A 13,887-nucleotide genomic window follows, 5' to 3' on the forward strand; every position below is an offset into this window, starting at 1 on the left:
CAAGTTGAGACACAATAAACAGCATCACAGATGGATGCAGCCAATTAGTCCACTTCAACTTGCCTAAATAGCAACATGGCAGTATTAATGAACAATCAATAACAATTGACCAAATGTTCAATTAAAGCAGTTCACAAACAACACCCACACATTATTTTGTTTATTTTTTTACAATTGCCTAAATTAATAGTGGAAACCGTAAATAGGCTATAAACGGTGATCACCCCAAATTTAATATACTGTCATTTCAAACTCACCCCTACAGTACCCTCAAAATGGCTTATAGATGACTATAACCTCCTCTAACAACCCAGGCTATACTTTGCTCTTTCCGGACATACAACGCTCGTGTCTTCGTCGAGATGTATTGCCTCAATATACTTCCTTGACACCGATAACTTTCCATTTCAAACAGGAGCTCGGTGGCATCTTTCAGAAAGAGCTAGAAATTATAAGTGGGCGAATTTACTGCGTGTCATGTCTATTAGAACAGTACTTTGCCGAGTCGCCTTGCACACTTGACCCTTCCTCATGGTGTTGTACAGTATATTTGTCACGGTAGTATGTTGACAGGCTGCTTTACCTCAACGGGAAAGCGTCTGCCGTTGATGCTATGCTCGGAACCGGCTGATGCATTACTCTGGCCCCAGTGGAACTCCATCTTCTCAGCCTTAAAGCGGCCTGGTAGCCCAGCACCTCGCACAAAGTAGTCATCCTTCAGGAGAACAGCAACTAAAGACAGCAAAGACACAGACAAATTGAAAGACTATTAGTGAAAATGAAGCGCTAAAATATTCGCTATGAGAGCAAACTTGGCATTTTGGAAAATAGATTCAAATACTGAAAAATTATAGGGTGCTGTGTTGGAAAATGTATTTTGTTTACAAATGTCAGAATACTAAAATAAAATCTTGTTGATAGCATAATATCAAAAGCAAAATTAAGACTATTTAAAGGCAAATTCATTCAAACTCAAAATTATTTTTCAGCTGAAATATTTAAAAAAAAAACAAAAAAAAAACTGGTCATTCACATGGAATGGGAGAAGCATTCACAGTTTTTAAACCACAATACTGGAGGCGAATGGAGTCACCATGACAATAGCGCAATACCATCTGATTTGTGGGAATAAAATACACCCCCAAAATATCTGTGGTTTTATTACAATGGCAATAAAAGCATTTCTGTATCTAAAGCCCTTTAGTTTGTCTGCACTTAATATCATTAGCCAGATTAGGCCTTGTGTTGTGTCGGCTGATCCCCAGTTACAGGAGGATTTAGACAGCTTCTCGGCCCACTTGTAATCATATCACAAAGGCGCACGCAGAGCCCGAGTCAATACAGAAGCCGTGAAGAACACGCTGTGCACAGAGACTAGGTGAAATCATGATAAATGAAAGGGATCACCCTGTGACGGAAAGCAGGGAGGCATTTGAAAAACGGTGACATTCAGGGAAAATAGGAGTGAAGACCAGAGAAGAGCATCAGGTGATGGATGAAGGATGAGCTGCGTCCCTGTTGCGAGGCGCCAAAGAAATCTGCCGCCAGCATTAACATGCCAGTGCTGTTTAAGATTATGGCACGGCTTGCAGAGAAAAGGCTTTTAGATGTGGGAGATTTTCCAAGAATCAAAGCATACGGGTCAAGCTGCCAAGGGAGGGGCCGCCAATCACGCAAGTGTAATTGTGCAACTCATTTGCGAAGATGCATAAATATTGACAGAGATGATAAATCCCTTCTACTGCTGCTGTCGAAGCACTGTAATCCCGTGCTCAACATGAGGAAAGTCAAGGAGCGCCAGAGCTCGCTGGCCCTGGGAGTTTCATTAGAAATGCGCTACAGAGTGTATTTGAACCCTCCAACAGCAGAGCGGGAATTAAAAGCTAAGCCAAAAAGACCTTGAACCACAGTCTGCCAATGAAAGGGAGTGTGTGTGAAAGTAAATCCCTGATCAATGCAAACGTCTCTGGGGCCATGCGATCCGCTGTGAATTTGGTGCAAAGTTGTTTGAAATTTGACTCAAATGTTTTTGTTGAGGAGCGCTTCGACTAGCTCCCAATCAGTTTGATCTCAAAGCCGACACACGGGGAGCGTCGGGAAATCGATGGCAGGGAACATTTAAGGCTGACTTCTTGATTACAGTATTGACTTTTGAAATTGCATAGTCTGTCGTCTACTTTTTCCACCAACTGTATTTTTGCAAGAGGCCAACCAATATGTACAAAAATAAAATCTAATATGAGTGTGCCATATGTGTGGAGTTACACGCTTATTGAGATTGGCTTCATCATAAAGCGCTGCCTTGAAATCACAATTAATGCTTTCATCTCTTTACCAGGGCCTCGAGTGCGCTTTTTCTTTCAGTAAAATTCCGATTCGGGGCTGAAAAACTTGTGAGGTTTTAGCAGGAGCAAGCTTCCAGTTGGTCGCCATGGTAAATAGGCTTTTCACTTGTATAGCGCTTTTCTACCTTCAGGGACACTGTCTACTCACCTACTGATGACGTAGCATCAGGAGCAACTGGGGGGGGGGCGAGTATTTTGCTCAAGAACTTGATGACATGGTTATGAGCTGAGAATGACATAACTGTGACGCAATACCCTACTCTTGGTGGCACAACACGCCCAAGGGACGGAAGAATTTCTGTTTCAAGAGAAATACCGTATTTTGTCACAAAACATTTCCGGAATTAGCACAGCGCAAAACTGTCTAAAAATCCCTCCGGCAAGGCAAGTGTTAAAAAGCTGTTATTTCCATCTGTGTAAATAAGTGCCACAAAGCATTGCTCAGCTGTCCCAGTGGCCTTGGTTGTCATGGAGGCTAACAACTCTCATTATGATCAAATGCAAAAGATGACACCACTTTCAGAGAGACACTGCCAACAGCACAAGATATCAATTCAGGTCAGGGTTTTCACACCACTGGCCCACGGATTTAGTGAAACAGAGGGGTTGGGTTGGGTTGGGGGGAGGGAGTCAGTGGTGGCTTCAAGTTGTATTGGGCTAAGCTTCCAAATATTCCTGTACATGATTCATTGAGGCTGTAAAAAGACGACGTGAGAGGCTGGACTTGTGTTTATAAAGGGATTTACAAGAATAACAAGGGATTATATGTGGAGGTGATTGTTTCTCGCTTCATTGAATGTTTATAAATGTTTCAAATTTTGGCTTTAGAAGCCCACAAAAGCAGTCTGGCTATGTTTATAGGGCAGACACTTGGATGTAATTCTCTCTCCTGATTATTTTTTTTTTGTCTTGCAGATTGTGATATCATTGTGTGTCATGTTAAGTATTTGATGCATTATGTAGACACCGTATATTTAAAATTTACTACATAATATGAAATAATTAATTATGTATGAATTGAGTCAATCGTGTGCAATTGCTAATTAATGGAAAATATTCTTAAAGTAATTAATGAGTACAGTTGTAGCTACAATTAGCAGGGGCGCTCTTATTTCAGCCTCAACTGAGCCCAAATTTATTTATGGAGCACTTGAAAAAAAAACCAACCACAGCAGGATGGGAAAATGTGTGCAAATGTTGCTCATGAAAATAAAATCATATTAAAAGAGAAAATAGAAACAATCACAATTAGAACACAACATAACATTATTGAAAAATAGTCAGAGGCATCATGCATGTTAACACTCCCGCGGCGCCCCATCAGTTTTCAAACCAAAGAATCACATGGTGACCACCTGTTGTTCTGCCAGCAGGATGCTGGCGGTCTCAAAGGTGAATTCATGTTGTAGAGAAAGGAAGAGTGCAACCTTCATCTAATTTTATTCCTTCTTGTCACTTGCGGCAGCATCTGCAGCTAAAGGTTGAATGTAAACAAAGAACTGCCTTTTTACTAGGCGTCACTTTGTCTGTTGGCAAGTAACCTCGTGTTCCCTATGATGACCAAATGAAAGAACGGCTGAACTCTACAGTTCCTTTTCATCATGTGCTGGTTCTTATATGTATCCCTTGATATCTCTTCAGGGATGCATTCCACAATGGAGGAATAAATGGCAGCGACTCTTCACGGTATTTGAGTGAAGCATCATATAAATAAAAGGGGAAAAAAAAGCCCGATACTGTTGACACGCTCCAATAATACAACTTGGACCAAAAAAAAAAAATGGGAGAGAGCGAACAAAACAATAACAGAGAAATAAACTACTGCAATAGATTGCTGACTCTCCGCATCTAAACACATTTCTCATCTACTAGTTTTAGTCTAAAGGTTAACATAAATGAGATGTTGAGCTACAGTACATCCACAAACCATATTTTATGGCTTATCTGTGAGAAATGACTAACTTACAAAAAAGGTAGATATTAAAAAAAACATTTATGGTCAAAATGTCCTCAAGGTTGATGAGTAAAATCTATCAAAAGACCAATCTCTAGAAATACATGCTTTTATTATGATGCATTTCTGTTGTAGTCTTAAAAATCCTCCTCCAGGGTACTGACCTGTTTTTCCAGTGTTTTTCATTGTGGTCTGGTTGGAGGACTCAGTGTTAAATCTGTCAAACACCAGCTCCTGGTATTCGTCAGAAACCAGAGCATGTTCATCCGCGATGTCCACGGGCGATTGGTTCTTTGCAGCACATTCAGGGTATAGGGTTGACCAGCCTCGTGGCCCATGGCTTCCTACGGAAACACAAACATCAAGAGCTTATAAAAAACTGCTGATATAGTCGCCTCAATCTATCTTTGTTGAAGGATGTCGAGTGACACGGCATTTCAAATGACACAGCAATATTCCTGCAAATAGACAGCTAGGTTTTCAATATGCCCTTAAAATAACTTGCGGAAAGTAGAACAATGCCATTTCGTTTATGCAGCTATATCATCCTTAATGAGAAAAAAAAAGGTATTAAAGTCATCATCATCTTCAAGCAGCCCTTGTGTTATTTTCCTACAGGACCCCACCTAGTTCAAGCAAACACAGCATAGACAATTGAGCAAACTCAGAGAAAAGACTCCACTTAAACAATTCAGTGAGTACAGCAAACTAACTTCCTGCAGAATCCCCATCGGCTGTCTGCTCTTTTAATCCTCTATCCCCTACAGTGGCACTTTTACAAAGAAATAATCCAAAACCGACAGGGGTCCCCTTGATCTCTTCTCGGATACAATGGGCCAATGCAACAATAAAAGCTGAAGGATCAGGGGAACAAGGAAGCATGCGCGGATTGTAACTTTTTCTGGGTTAACACAATATTCATGATCCCATTCCCTACAGATATAGGGCAACTTTGCAGCTGTCTTGTGAAAAAAGACATCAGAATCCCTCTCGATCCAGAATGGATTTACTTCTTGGTAAGTATAAACACCTTACAGCCAGCGACCTTGTCCTTGAGTCTCCCGAAACAACAGCATGATCCAGGATTATTTGGGAATTATCAATTGTTTAACCAACCAGAACAATCCCACCCATTCCAATGTTGTTCTCACGCATAACAGGAACAATCTAATTATTTTCCAATTACCCTCACCCTGGGTTGGAGAATGAGGAAAAAAAGGAATTATTGTAATTAAAGCAGGGGTCTCGGCATGGGTCTTGTCAGTGGCTACAAAACCTTGGGCAAAGCAAAGCAAAAAATACAGGCTGCATTTTTATTGTTGAATTTTAAAGGAGAACTCAACCCCCAAAATGTCTTTCGTGGCGCCACTAATCTGAACACGGCATTCTATTTAATATTGTGTTTGTGAAATATGAGTTAAGCAGCATAATTGATATGGTTTTATCCATCTCAGAGGGCGGCCATTTTGCCACTTGCTGTTGACTGAAAATGTCATCACAGTTGCCAGGTATCAGGTCATGACCAATCACGGCTCATCTTAAAAAAACACACACGAGCTGGATGTCAAATTAAAGTTTGACTCATTTGCTGCGCTGGTTTGTTTCCCTTAGTATAACCCAGTAAGCTTTATATTTGGAAATTTCCCAAAATGGACCTATTAATATTAAGCTTTATAATCCGGTGAACTTTATAGTCCCAAAAATATATTTACATGCAAGTAGCAAAACATAAAGATGAAGTCTGGACAATCCTTATCTCTGAGGTTTGAAATGTCAATTTTATGTAAAAGGTTTAGACGTTCTGATAAAAATGGAAAGAGCCTATCATCATGTATACCTGGAAAATTCTGGTTAGGCCAGCACAAAATAAACCATGCCTGCATTAGTGACAAGGATTACATTTGTTATTCACGGATTTATAGAAAATGATATGACTGTACCAATACAAGAGTCAAAGCCCCAGCAGCCCATAAAACAGCGGAGCTCATTTCAATTTTATACTCAAGGTAAGAAAAAGCTGCTTACCAAACATATTTATACATGATGGATTTATAGAAAACTGAGTGAATGTTACTTTTAATTTAAGTTTTCTAAGGAAAGACTTTATGTGCTCCGACACATTATGGTAGCAGAAAACCTCTTTTTTAACAAGTTTTTCCACTAAAGTCAATATCACACAGACATCACAATGATTCTCTGGTAAAAGCAGAAAATTAGCTTCCACATTTTGGACTTCATTTTTCTAGGCCAAGGACCGACGCCAATCGAACCTAAACGAGGTTGCTTCACAGTTATATATCTGTATTGCTTATAGAAGCAGTTAACATTTGAGTTTCTTCCATTCGTCCATCTGAGTTGTTTATCAAGAACATTCAAAAAAGGCAAATCAGACGTCAAAATTCTCTTTGGCTGTCTGAAGTACAAGCCTCCGGTCGCTTTGAACATGCATAGTTTTCTGAACCAACAAAGTGTTGTTGTGAGCTGCAAGAACAAAAAGACTCTTCTATTACTTGTCTATTTTTCTCTATTCAACAGTGATAAACCCTCCCAAAAAAACCCAAAACAAATAAATGAGATCTACGAGAGATAAAAAGCACTGACAGACATAATTGAGAACAGATAGGTCAGGCTAAAAAAAAATATACACGGTAAAAACGACAAATAAATAGGATTAATTAGAACACCAAAGGAAGTGATAAACTAATAAATAAATAAATAAATAAATAAATAAGATCTACAAGAGATAAAAGACTGGCAAAAAAAATTATATATATATATATATATATATATATATATATATATATATATATATATACAGTAATCCCTCCTACTTCGCGGCTTCAACTATCGCGGCTTCGCTATATCGCGGGTTTTCAAAAATGCGGAAATGAATTATTTTATCGCAGAAATTTCATCATTTCACGAGGTTTCGCGGCCACTTGAGTTTCTTCATTTTCCTTTAATAATGATAGCTTACGTTTAAAAGTGAAATGAATAAATTAAAGAGTCAGTACAGTATACTTTATCGTCACATGTGACTTCAGGGCGTTCTCGCTGTTGTATATTTTGGACTAACTCATGTTCCGTAGTGGGAAAACCCCGGATGTGGGAGGGGGAGCTTCGGGGACGTTCAGTGTCGCGATGTACGGCCAGTGAACTGACTGTGATGAAAGGAATAAAGCAGTACCCATCACGTCGTTGTCCGAACCATGCTTGCTACATCAGAACCTGGAAAATAGTAAAGATATAACACTCTCCACCGGCGGTGGCCTTCATCTGGACATAGCAATACACTGTTAGTCTCGTCGCTAAGGCATGAATGCGGAGCGCACAGTCCATTGATATGAAAGTCCCCTAGCAGCGAGCTGGTTGATGTCAGCGATAAAAATAGAATATCTTCCAAGAATAGCTCAAAAAAATCTAGTTTCTATTTCGCGGAAATTCCCATTTCGCGGTTGGGTCTGGAACGTAACCCCCGCGAAGTAGGAGGGATCACTGTATATATATATATATATTGGACAAGCAGCCAATATACTCTTAACACAGATATATATATATATATATATATATATATATTTATATATAGACAAATAAATAGGCTTAATTAGAGCAAAAAGAAAGTTCTGGACATTTTTGTGTCACAGATTCAAGTATAATAATCAAGAAGAGTAATCATTCCTTTAATTTGATATCCAAACACACATTAGATCTCAATGACTGCTAGAGAGATCATTTTGCTTGCACGACGCGAAAGGGGTGAGCAGCACAACATTCAGATAACAGAAGGCTGCATTGCACTCAAGCCATCTATCTCTTTGCTATCCATCAGAACGGCTACAATAAACCCTGTGGCCATATCACTCTCTGAGGCTACGATGAGAAAATTTTTACATAATGTAATTTAACATCCTGATTTTTTTTTCCCTTAACACCTCATCTTGGCTAGCATCCTAATACATCAGCATGGAGATCAGATGACACATGGTCTGATTAAACACTTGTATGAACACATCATATTGATTAAATATGTAAACAACCACTATCATCAAGTTATTTATTCAGATGCTCACAGTCACAGGTAACTCTTTATGACATTTTTCTTTTAAGCGGATTATGATTTAATGGTTTGAATCCAAAAGTAGAATGTGTTTATCCGAGAGCGTTGAGAGCAAACTAATCCATATTGTCTGTGTTACACCAACACAAAGCCCTTGAATGCGGAATGCGTCAAATAAAAAGTACAATATAGGAAAAACACAATAAAACACTCTGGGACAAATACTGCATTTGTGTGTGTGTGTGTGTGTGTGTGTGTGTGTGTGTGTGTGTGTGTGTGTGTGTGTGTGTGTGTGTGTGTGTGTGTGGATTAGTTTAAAACAAAAGTTGTGTGCTTATTTTTGATTGTGGTTTGTTCCAGTGGTGAACTGAAAAGTCAAATCACGTATAATCGTCATGAAATCGTTAACGGCGAAGTCAACTCCACATTTTTCTTGACAATAAGTTTAATGTGCCCCCATTAGTCTAAAAATAGCAATGTCAGTGAAATATTAGTTAGGCAGCAAATTCCACCCGTTTTTAGCCATCTGCGGGGACGGCCATTTTGCCACTTGCTGTCAACTGAAAATGGACATCACTGTTGCTTGGGGCCTGAGTAACAATCAATCACGGCTGTTTTCTGGAGTTTCGATCCCAAGCCCGTGAGCATGTTGAAGTGTCCTTAATTAAACTGAACCACTATTTGCTGCTGATGCTGCATCAGATGAATGAGGAGGCCATGTTAAAGCACCTCAATTGCCTCAAAGGTAGAAAAAGCACGATGCAAGTGAGCACAAATACATCATTTACAGTTAACGGGTGTACTGCAAGTTCTGTTTGAGATTTGGGGTCATTAAATTTGGATTCTCAATAGCTTGTTATATTTTGCTGACAGATCGACACCCGAACTTGTCACACTATCTGTGTTTACATTATCTTGTTCAGTGTAGTAAATGTCTTCCTGTCAACATTTAGTTGAGTTGATGAAAGTGTTCAGTTCTGGTAATAAGGCCACATTTTTCTCCTTGACATGACACAACATTGTTGAACAAGACGCCTGCTGTCAGGTACAAAACGCTGACCTGACGACAGATGGTGGACGCACAGTTTGCAACAATGAGAGGTGTCAAATGCCCATGTTGGACAAACAATCATGACAACCGCATTTGTTTTCACTCACTCAATGACTTATGGGATGGTCTAATTTTAGGAACAACAGACTGCAATGGAAAAAAAGGATGTTTGCTAAATGGGGGAGAAAAAAAAAACATCTTTAGGTACAACATTTTGTCAACAATGCTTACCGTTCGAAAGCTTTGTTATCATTTTGCCTAAGATTATGTTTGAGGCTATTTTCTCAGTAAACATCACCAGTTAAGCAAGAAATTTGAGTCAATACATGGCCACCTGCTTCCCTGACCGACATCTCCAAATATTTACAGAAAACTTGTACAATATTTGTCAAGGTACTACGCTCACTTGATCCTTCTCATATACAATCTTGCAACTATCGTAGCCCAATGAGCAAAAGAGAATTATGTCACATGGTTTGCTCTAATGCATTTTGCTTTGCTAGGAACTTGTACCGTATGAAAATGAACAAAACTAGTGATTATGGCGCAAACAAGACATGCGGTCTGGCCATTGTACTGCAGTCAAACAACAAAATAGTGGCAACTAAACCAGCCTAAGAAAAAGATAATATAATAAAGACACTGAAATATACATGAATATACATGAAGAGTGGAGAGCAGCACAGTATTCACTTTATTCTAATGTAATACCAAGTGTGCAGTGCAGTCCCACATTACAAATATAAATAGACTACATAACAGAAAATACATTTTGTCAAGTGTCTTAACCACAAGAACAATACCGTACTTGATATAGTAAAATCATTTTAGCAGTACAGAATATACATGGCATGAGTGCGATAGATGAATCATACACTCGACCTTTTGGTTTTCTTCATCAACTGTAATGGATCAGAAAAGATGAACCAAAATATATAGTTTTATTAGTTAACAAGCGCAATTAAAGCAAACAAATGGATACATACTCAAAACGTATTCTGGTGTAAAAATCAATATGTAATATGGAGCTTGGCTGACTTAAAGAACAGTGCAGCACAATGCAAAAGATCAGATAACTTTGTCAGGTATAACGAGCAACGATTGATACTTGCCCATATTGTCGACAGGAGATGACAGCGCTGAGATAAAGCTGCAAAGAGCAGTGACTTAAGGAGAGGGGGGGACTGGACTTTGAATTGCAGCTGCCAAATGTGCCTGAACATTGTTACTGCTGTCTGACAGTGCGTCGAACAAGAATCATAGTGAGGAAAATCACCCTGGCAAAATAAGGGCACGCAATTTCGATGATTGACTGTAACCGAGTCTAAAGAGGGTCATGCTGCCAAATCGACACACCGTCATAAAATCAAAGCAGAGTTGAAAATGTGATCTTAAAAACATTTAGAGCATGAAAAGGTATCAGTTTCAACAGTATGTCAGTCAATTGTGTTTTAATATTCTTATAGAACTTTCAGAAAAAGCTTCTTAGCAAATTTTTTTGCCAGGCTGCCGGGAATGACTCCCAGTGGTTGTCAGTGGGCTTCAAAGGCAAGTGATGTAATTTTGAAATACAGTAATCTATAAAGTTTTGAAAATTGTTACTTCCAGGCTTTGTATCTTATTTTTAAATGGTGTACCGATTCTAAAAATAATATCCATGGAAACACTTGCACACATACATTAAGGCCCACAAGTGTGGCAAGAAAAATTTAAGGTAAGCGTCTATGTCGATGTGTCAGCAATAATGTTGGTACTGACTAACGACTTTGGAAGCGCCAATGGAATTAAACTGTCAAACCAAAGATAATAGACTATTATTAAAAAGCCCAGCTAATTAAATCAACTGGACAAATCAGATTTTTTTTCCTCTCTTTATACCCTGCTTAAAAAAATTTACATAAACACCAGCATGAAGTGCTTTGGCGCGGATTCTTTCAATTTCATTCACAATATCTCTTGACGTTTTAGTTTCCTGAACAAGAGTGAGGACTGTCAAACTCAATTCACCTTTTTTTTTTCTTCTTCAAGTTCAAGGCAGTTTCTGGGTTTCTTTAAGGACTTAGAAATGAAACGAGCACAACATTTAGCAGCTCCATTTTCATCATTTATGGATGATGATGATTATATTTTAGCACTGCTAAAGTCCTCCATCGCAGGATTTAGGTTCGCAATCCCACTTGTGTACACTCTTAGCACGCTGCTTACTTTGCTGATATCTTCCCCCTTTTTTTGGAATGTTAGCTGAGTGGTATCTTGACACAGCGAACCAGACAGCACCGACCCGTAGATATGTCCATAACGATAAATGTCAACAAATACAAAATTGGCAGCTATGTAGAAAGGTTGCGATCATGTCAATGGCTTTAAATGTTGCAAATTTTTTTCTATATGCTCATGTGGGCGGAACATAATTAGAAGACATTTTCATTAATTTTTTTACAAAGAAGACATTATCATCATCTTGGTGTCAAGAGTACACACCGTTGCAGTGTTTGTAGAATATTTTTGTATTTTTCAATTATCTTGTTCCGTAAAATTGCTTGAATACATTTGTATAGTCTTAAAAGTGTTTTCAGAGGTTAAGTGCAGTAAATCAATCAAACATTAAAGAAACTAGTTTAGTGACTGCCAGTGATGTTCAAAGGTTATAAACTGTACATGAAGTCTCTGGTTGCGTAAAAATGTCATTAATTCCCCTTAATGACTATTTTGATAATAAATCAAGCTGAAGTTTTTTTTTTTGTTGCTGGTCATTTCTGCGGTACAAGTGATGTATTATTTCTACTCGAGAGAATGAGGACATGGTGGGCTTTGAGGGTGAACATGAAACACTAAAATAAAACATCTTTCAAAACTACAAAGAGATAAGAGACCTGTTCTCAAAAACATCTTTATCTTTGGTCTCCGGCACACAAGTTAAGCTTCGCAACACGCACATTTGATCTTCAAATATTCCCAGACAACATTAAAGCCGCAAGAAGGCAGGATCTAAAGCAAAAAAGCGGTTTAATTTCCAAGTGCTGGATAAAAGGGAGAAAACAATGACCACCTCAGAGAACCAAAGCACTAAGAATCATTGTACTCAAATTCGGTTCAGACATACCAGTTACATAAGCATCACTTTGAGGCGTTACTTAACCCCGACTGATACCATTACACAATTTAACACTATGACCTAATAGCACTCACTCAGGCTTTCAAGATCCGGCCATCACTTCCAGCTAATGTCTTCAGGAGAGGGTGGAGCAAAAGATAAACAATCCATTTGTCTAATGTCTCAGTATGTGACTTAAAACAAAAAGGGCATTTTTCTTGTTCAGCCGCTGAACTCTTTACTGCACCTAACACTGCCAAGTGAACTTTCCAATCACATCACATTAACCATTGGGTCACTTTGAAAGCAATATTCTTGAGTATTTTTTTTTTTTGAATTTCTATTCATTATATCTATAGGTTCATTTTGGCATTCATAAGCAAACCGTGTAATCAATCACCTTAGGTAAGACTGACGTGTTTCTCACCCCCCCCAAAAAATCTAAATATTTTTGCCGTCTGAGCGAACGTTACACCGGATATAACCGCTGATTTCAAGTTGCATTGCTGTGTCCCGAGAAGTAGGCATCTGATAAGAATGGCGCCACGGCTGTCTCCGAGTGGGAGCTCAATCTTTAATCAGGGGTCATTGTGTTCCACACAGCAGCCCCGACACATAAAAGCAAGCAGAGGAAGTGCTAAATCATACAGGCCTCCGAGTCTAATTGGCCAGCAGAATGAGCCCAAGCCAAAATATTGTTTTCCCTCTGCGCTATCTGCTTCCATCTCGTGGACTTTCATAGAAACTGTGGCTTCCTGTTCCAGGGTGTTGGCCGCTACATAAGTACAACATCCCTTGGTCTGTAAAAATAATCTCCAGGACCTTGTGTAAAGAAAGGAGAGGGACAGAAATACATGCCGTCCCACAAGGAAGCGCTTCCTTACAAGTGAAAAAATGTGAACAGTTTCCCCTGGAACGTGGCAACGAGCCAATGCGTCTAAACCAAACACGAACTCCAATGCTTAGCGTGAGTGCATAACCTTGTCAAGTGAACTTCAAGAGGAAAGTTTGTGCTCCAAAGTTGCGCGTCAGTGAGATGAAACGAGACAGTTGGTTGTTATTTAAATATCGTAACACTCAAGCAGAATAATGCAATACCCCCGGGATCCCTTCGACTTTTTCTGAACTTTGTCTTTCTTTAACCATTTGGGTGTTACACAAGCAGCTTGGATGCGCACGCTTTGTGCGCCATCACCGGCGACATGTCCCGGTTTGTTCTGCTTCACAGCACAGCTGCTTTTGAGCCGTTGACGCGTAATGCAGGTGATCAGAGAGGAAGCGGCGGCAGGTGGACGGCTCGCTCTGTCAGATCCGACAGGACTAAACGGCACTCTGGCTCACCAGAAATAATACAAAACCTGACATCACTCAATGACTGGAATTCGA

General features: G+C 39.3%; 1 protein-coding gene across 1 annotated transcript in view; it reads right to left on the reverse strand.

Moving 5' to 3' along the window:
* The window catches only part of ca16b (carbonic anhydrase XVI b), an 82,228-nt gene that overhangs the window by 33,819 nt on the left and 34,522 nt on the right, over positions 1-13,887 (reverse strand). The window contains exons 3-4 of the mRNA XM_085923433.1: positions 4,464-4,643; positions 584-732 (exon numbers count right to left, since the gene is read on the reverse strand). Of these exons, the coding sequence (XP_085779559.1) occupies positions 584-732; positions 4,464-4,643 (329 nt within the window). The remainder of the gene's footprint in view (positions 1-583; positions 733-4,463; positions 4,644-13,887) is intronic.

The sequence above is a fragment of the Syngnathus leptorhynchus genome, chromosome 11 (genome assembly GCF_054491065.1).
Source record: "Syngnathus leptorhynchus isolate UIUO chromosome 11, UIUO_Slep, whole genome shotgun sequence".
NCBI lineage: Eukaryota > Metazoa > Chordata > Actinopteri > Syngnathiformes > Syngnathidae > Syngnathus > Syngnathus leptorhynchus.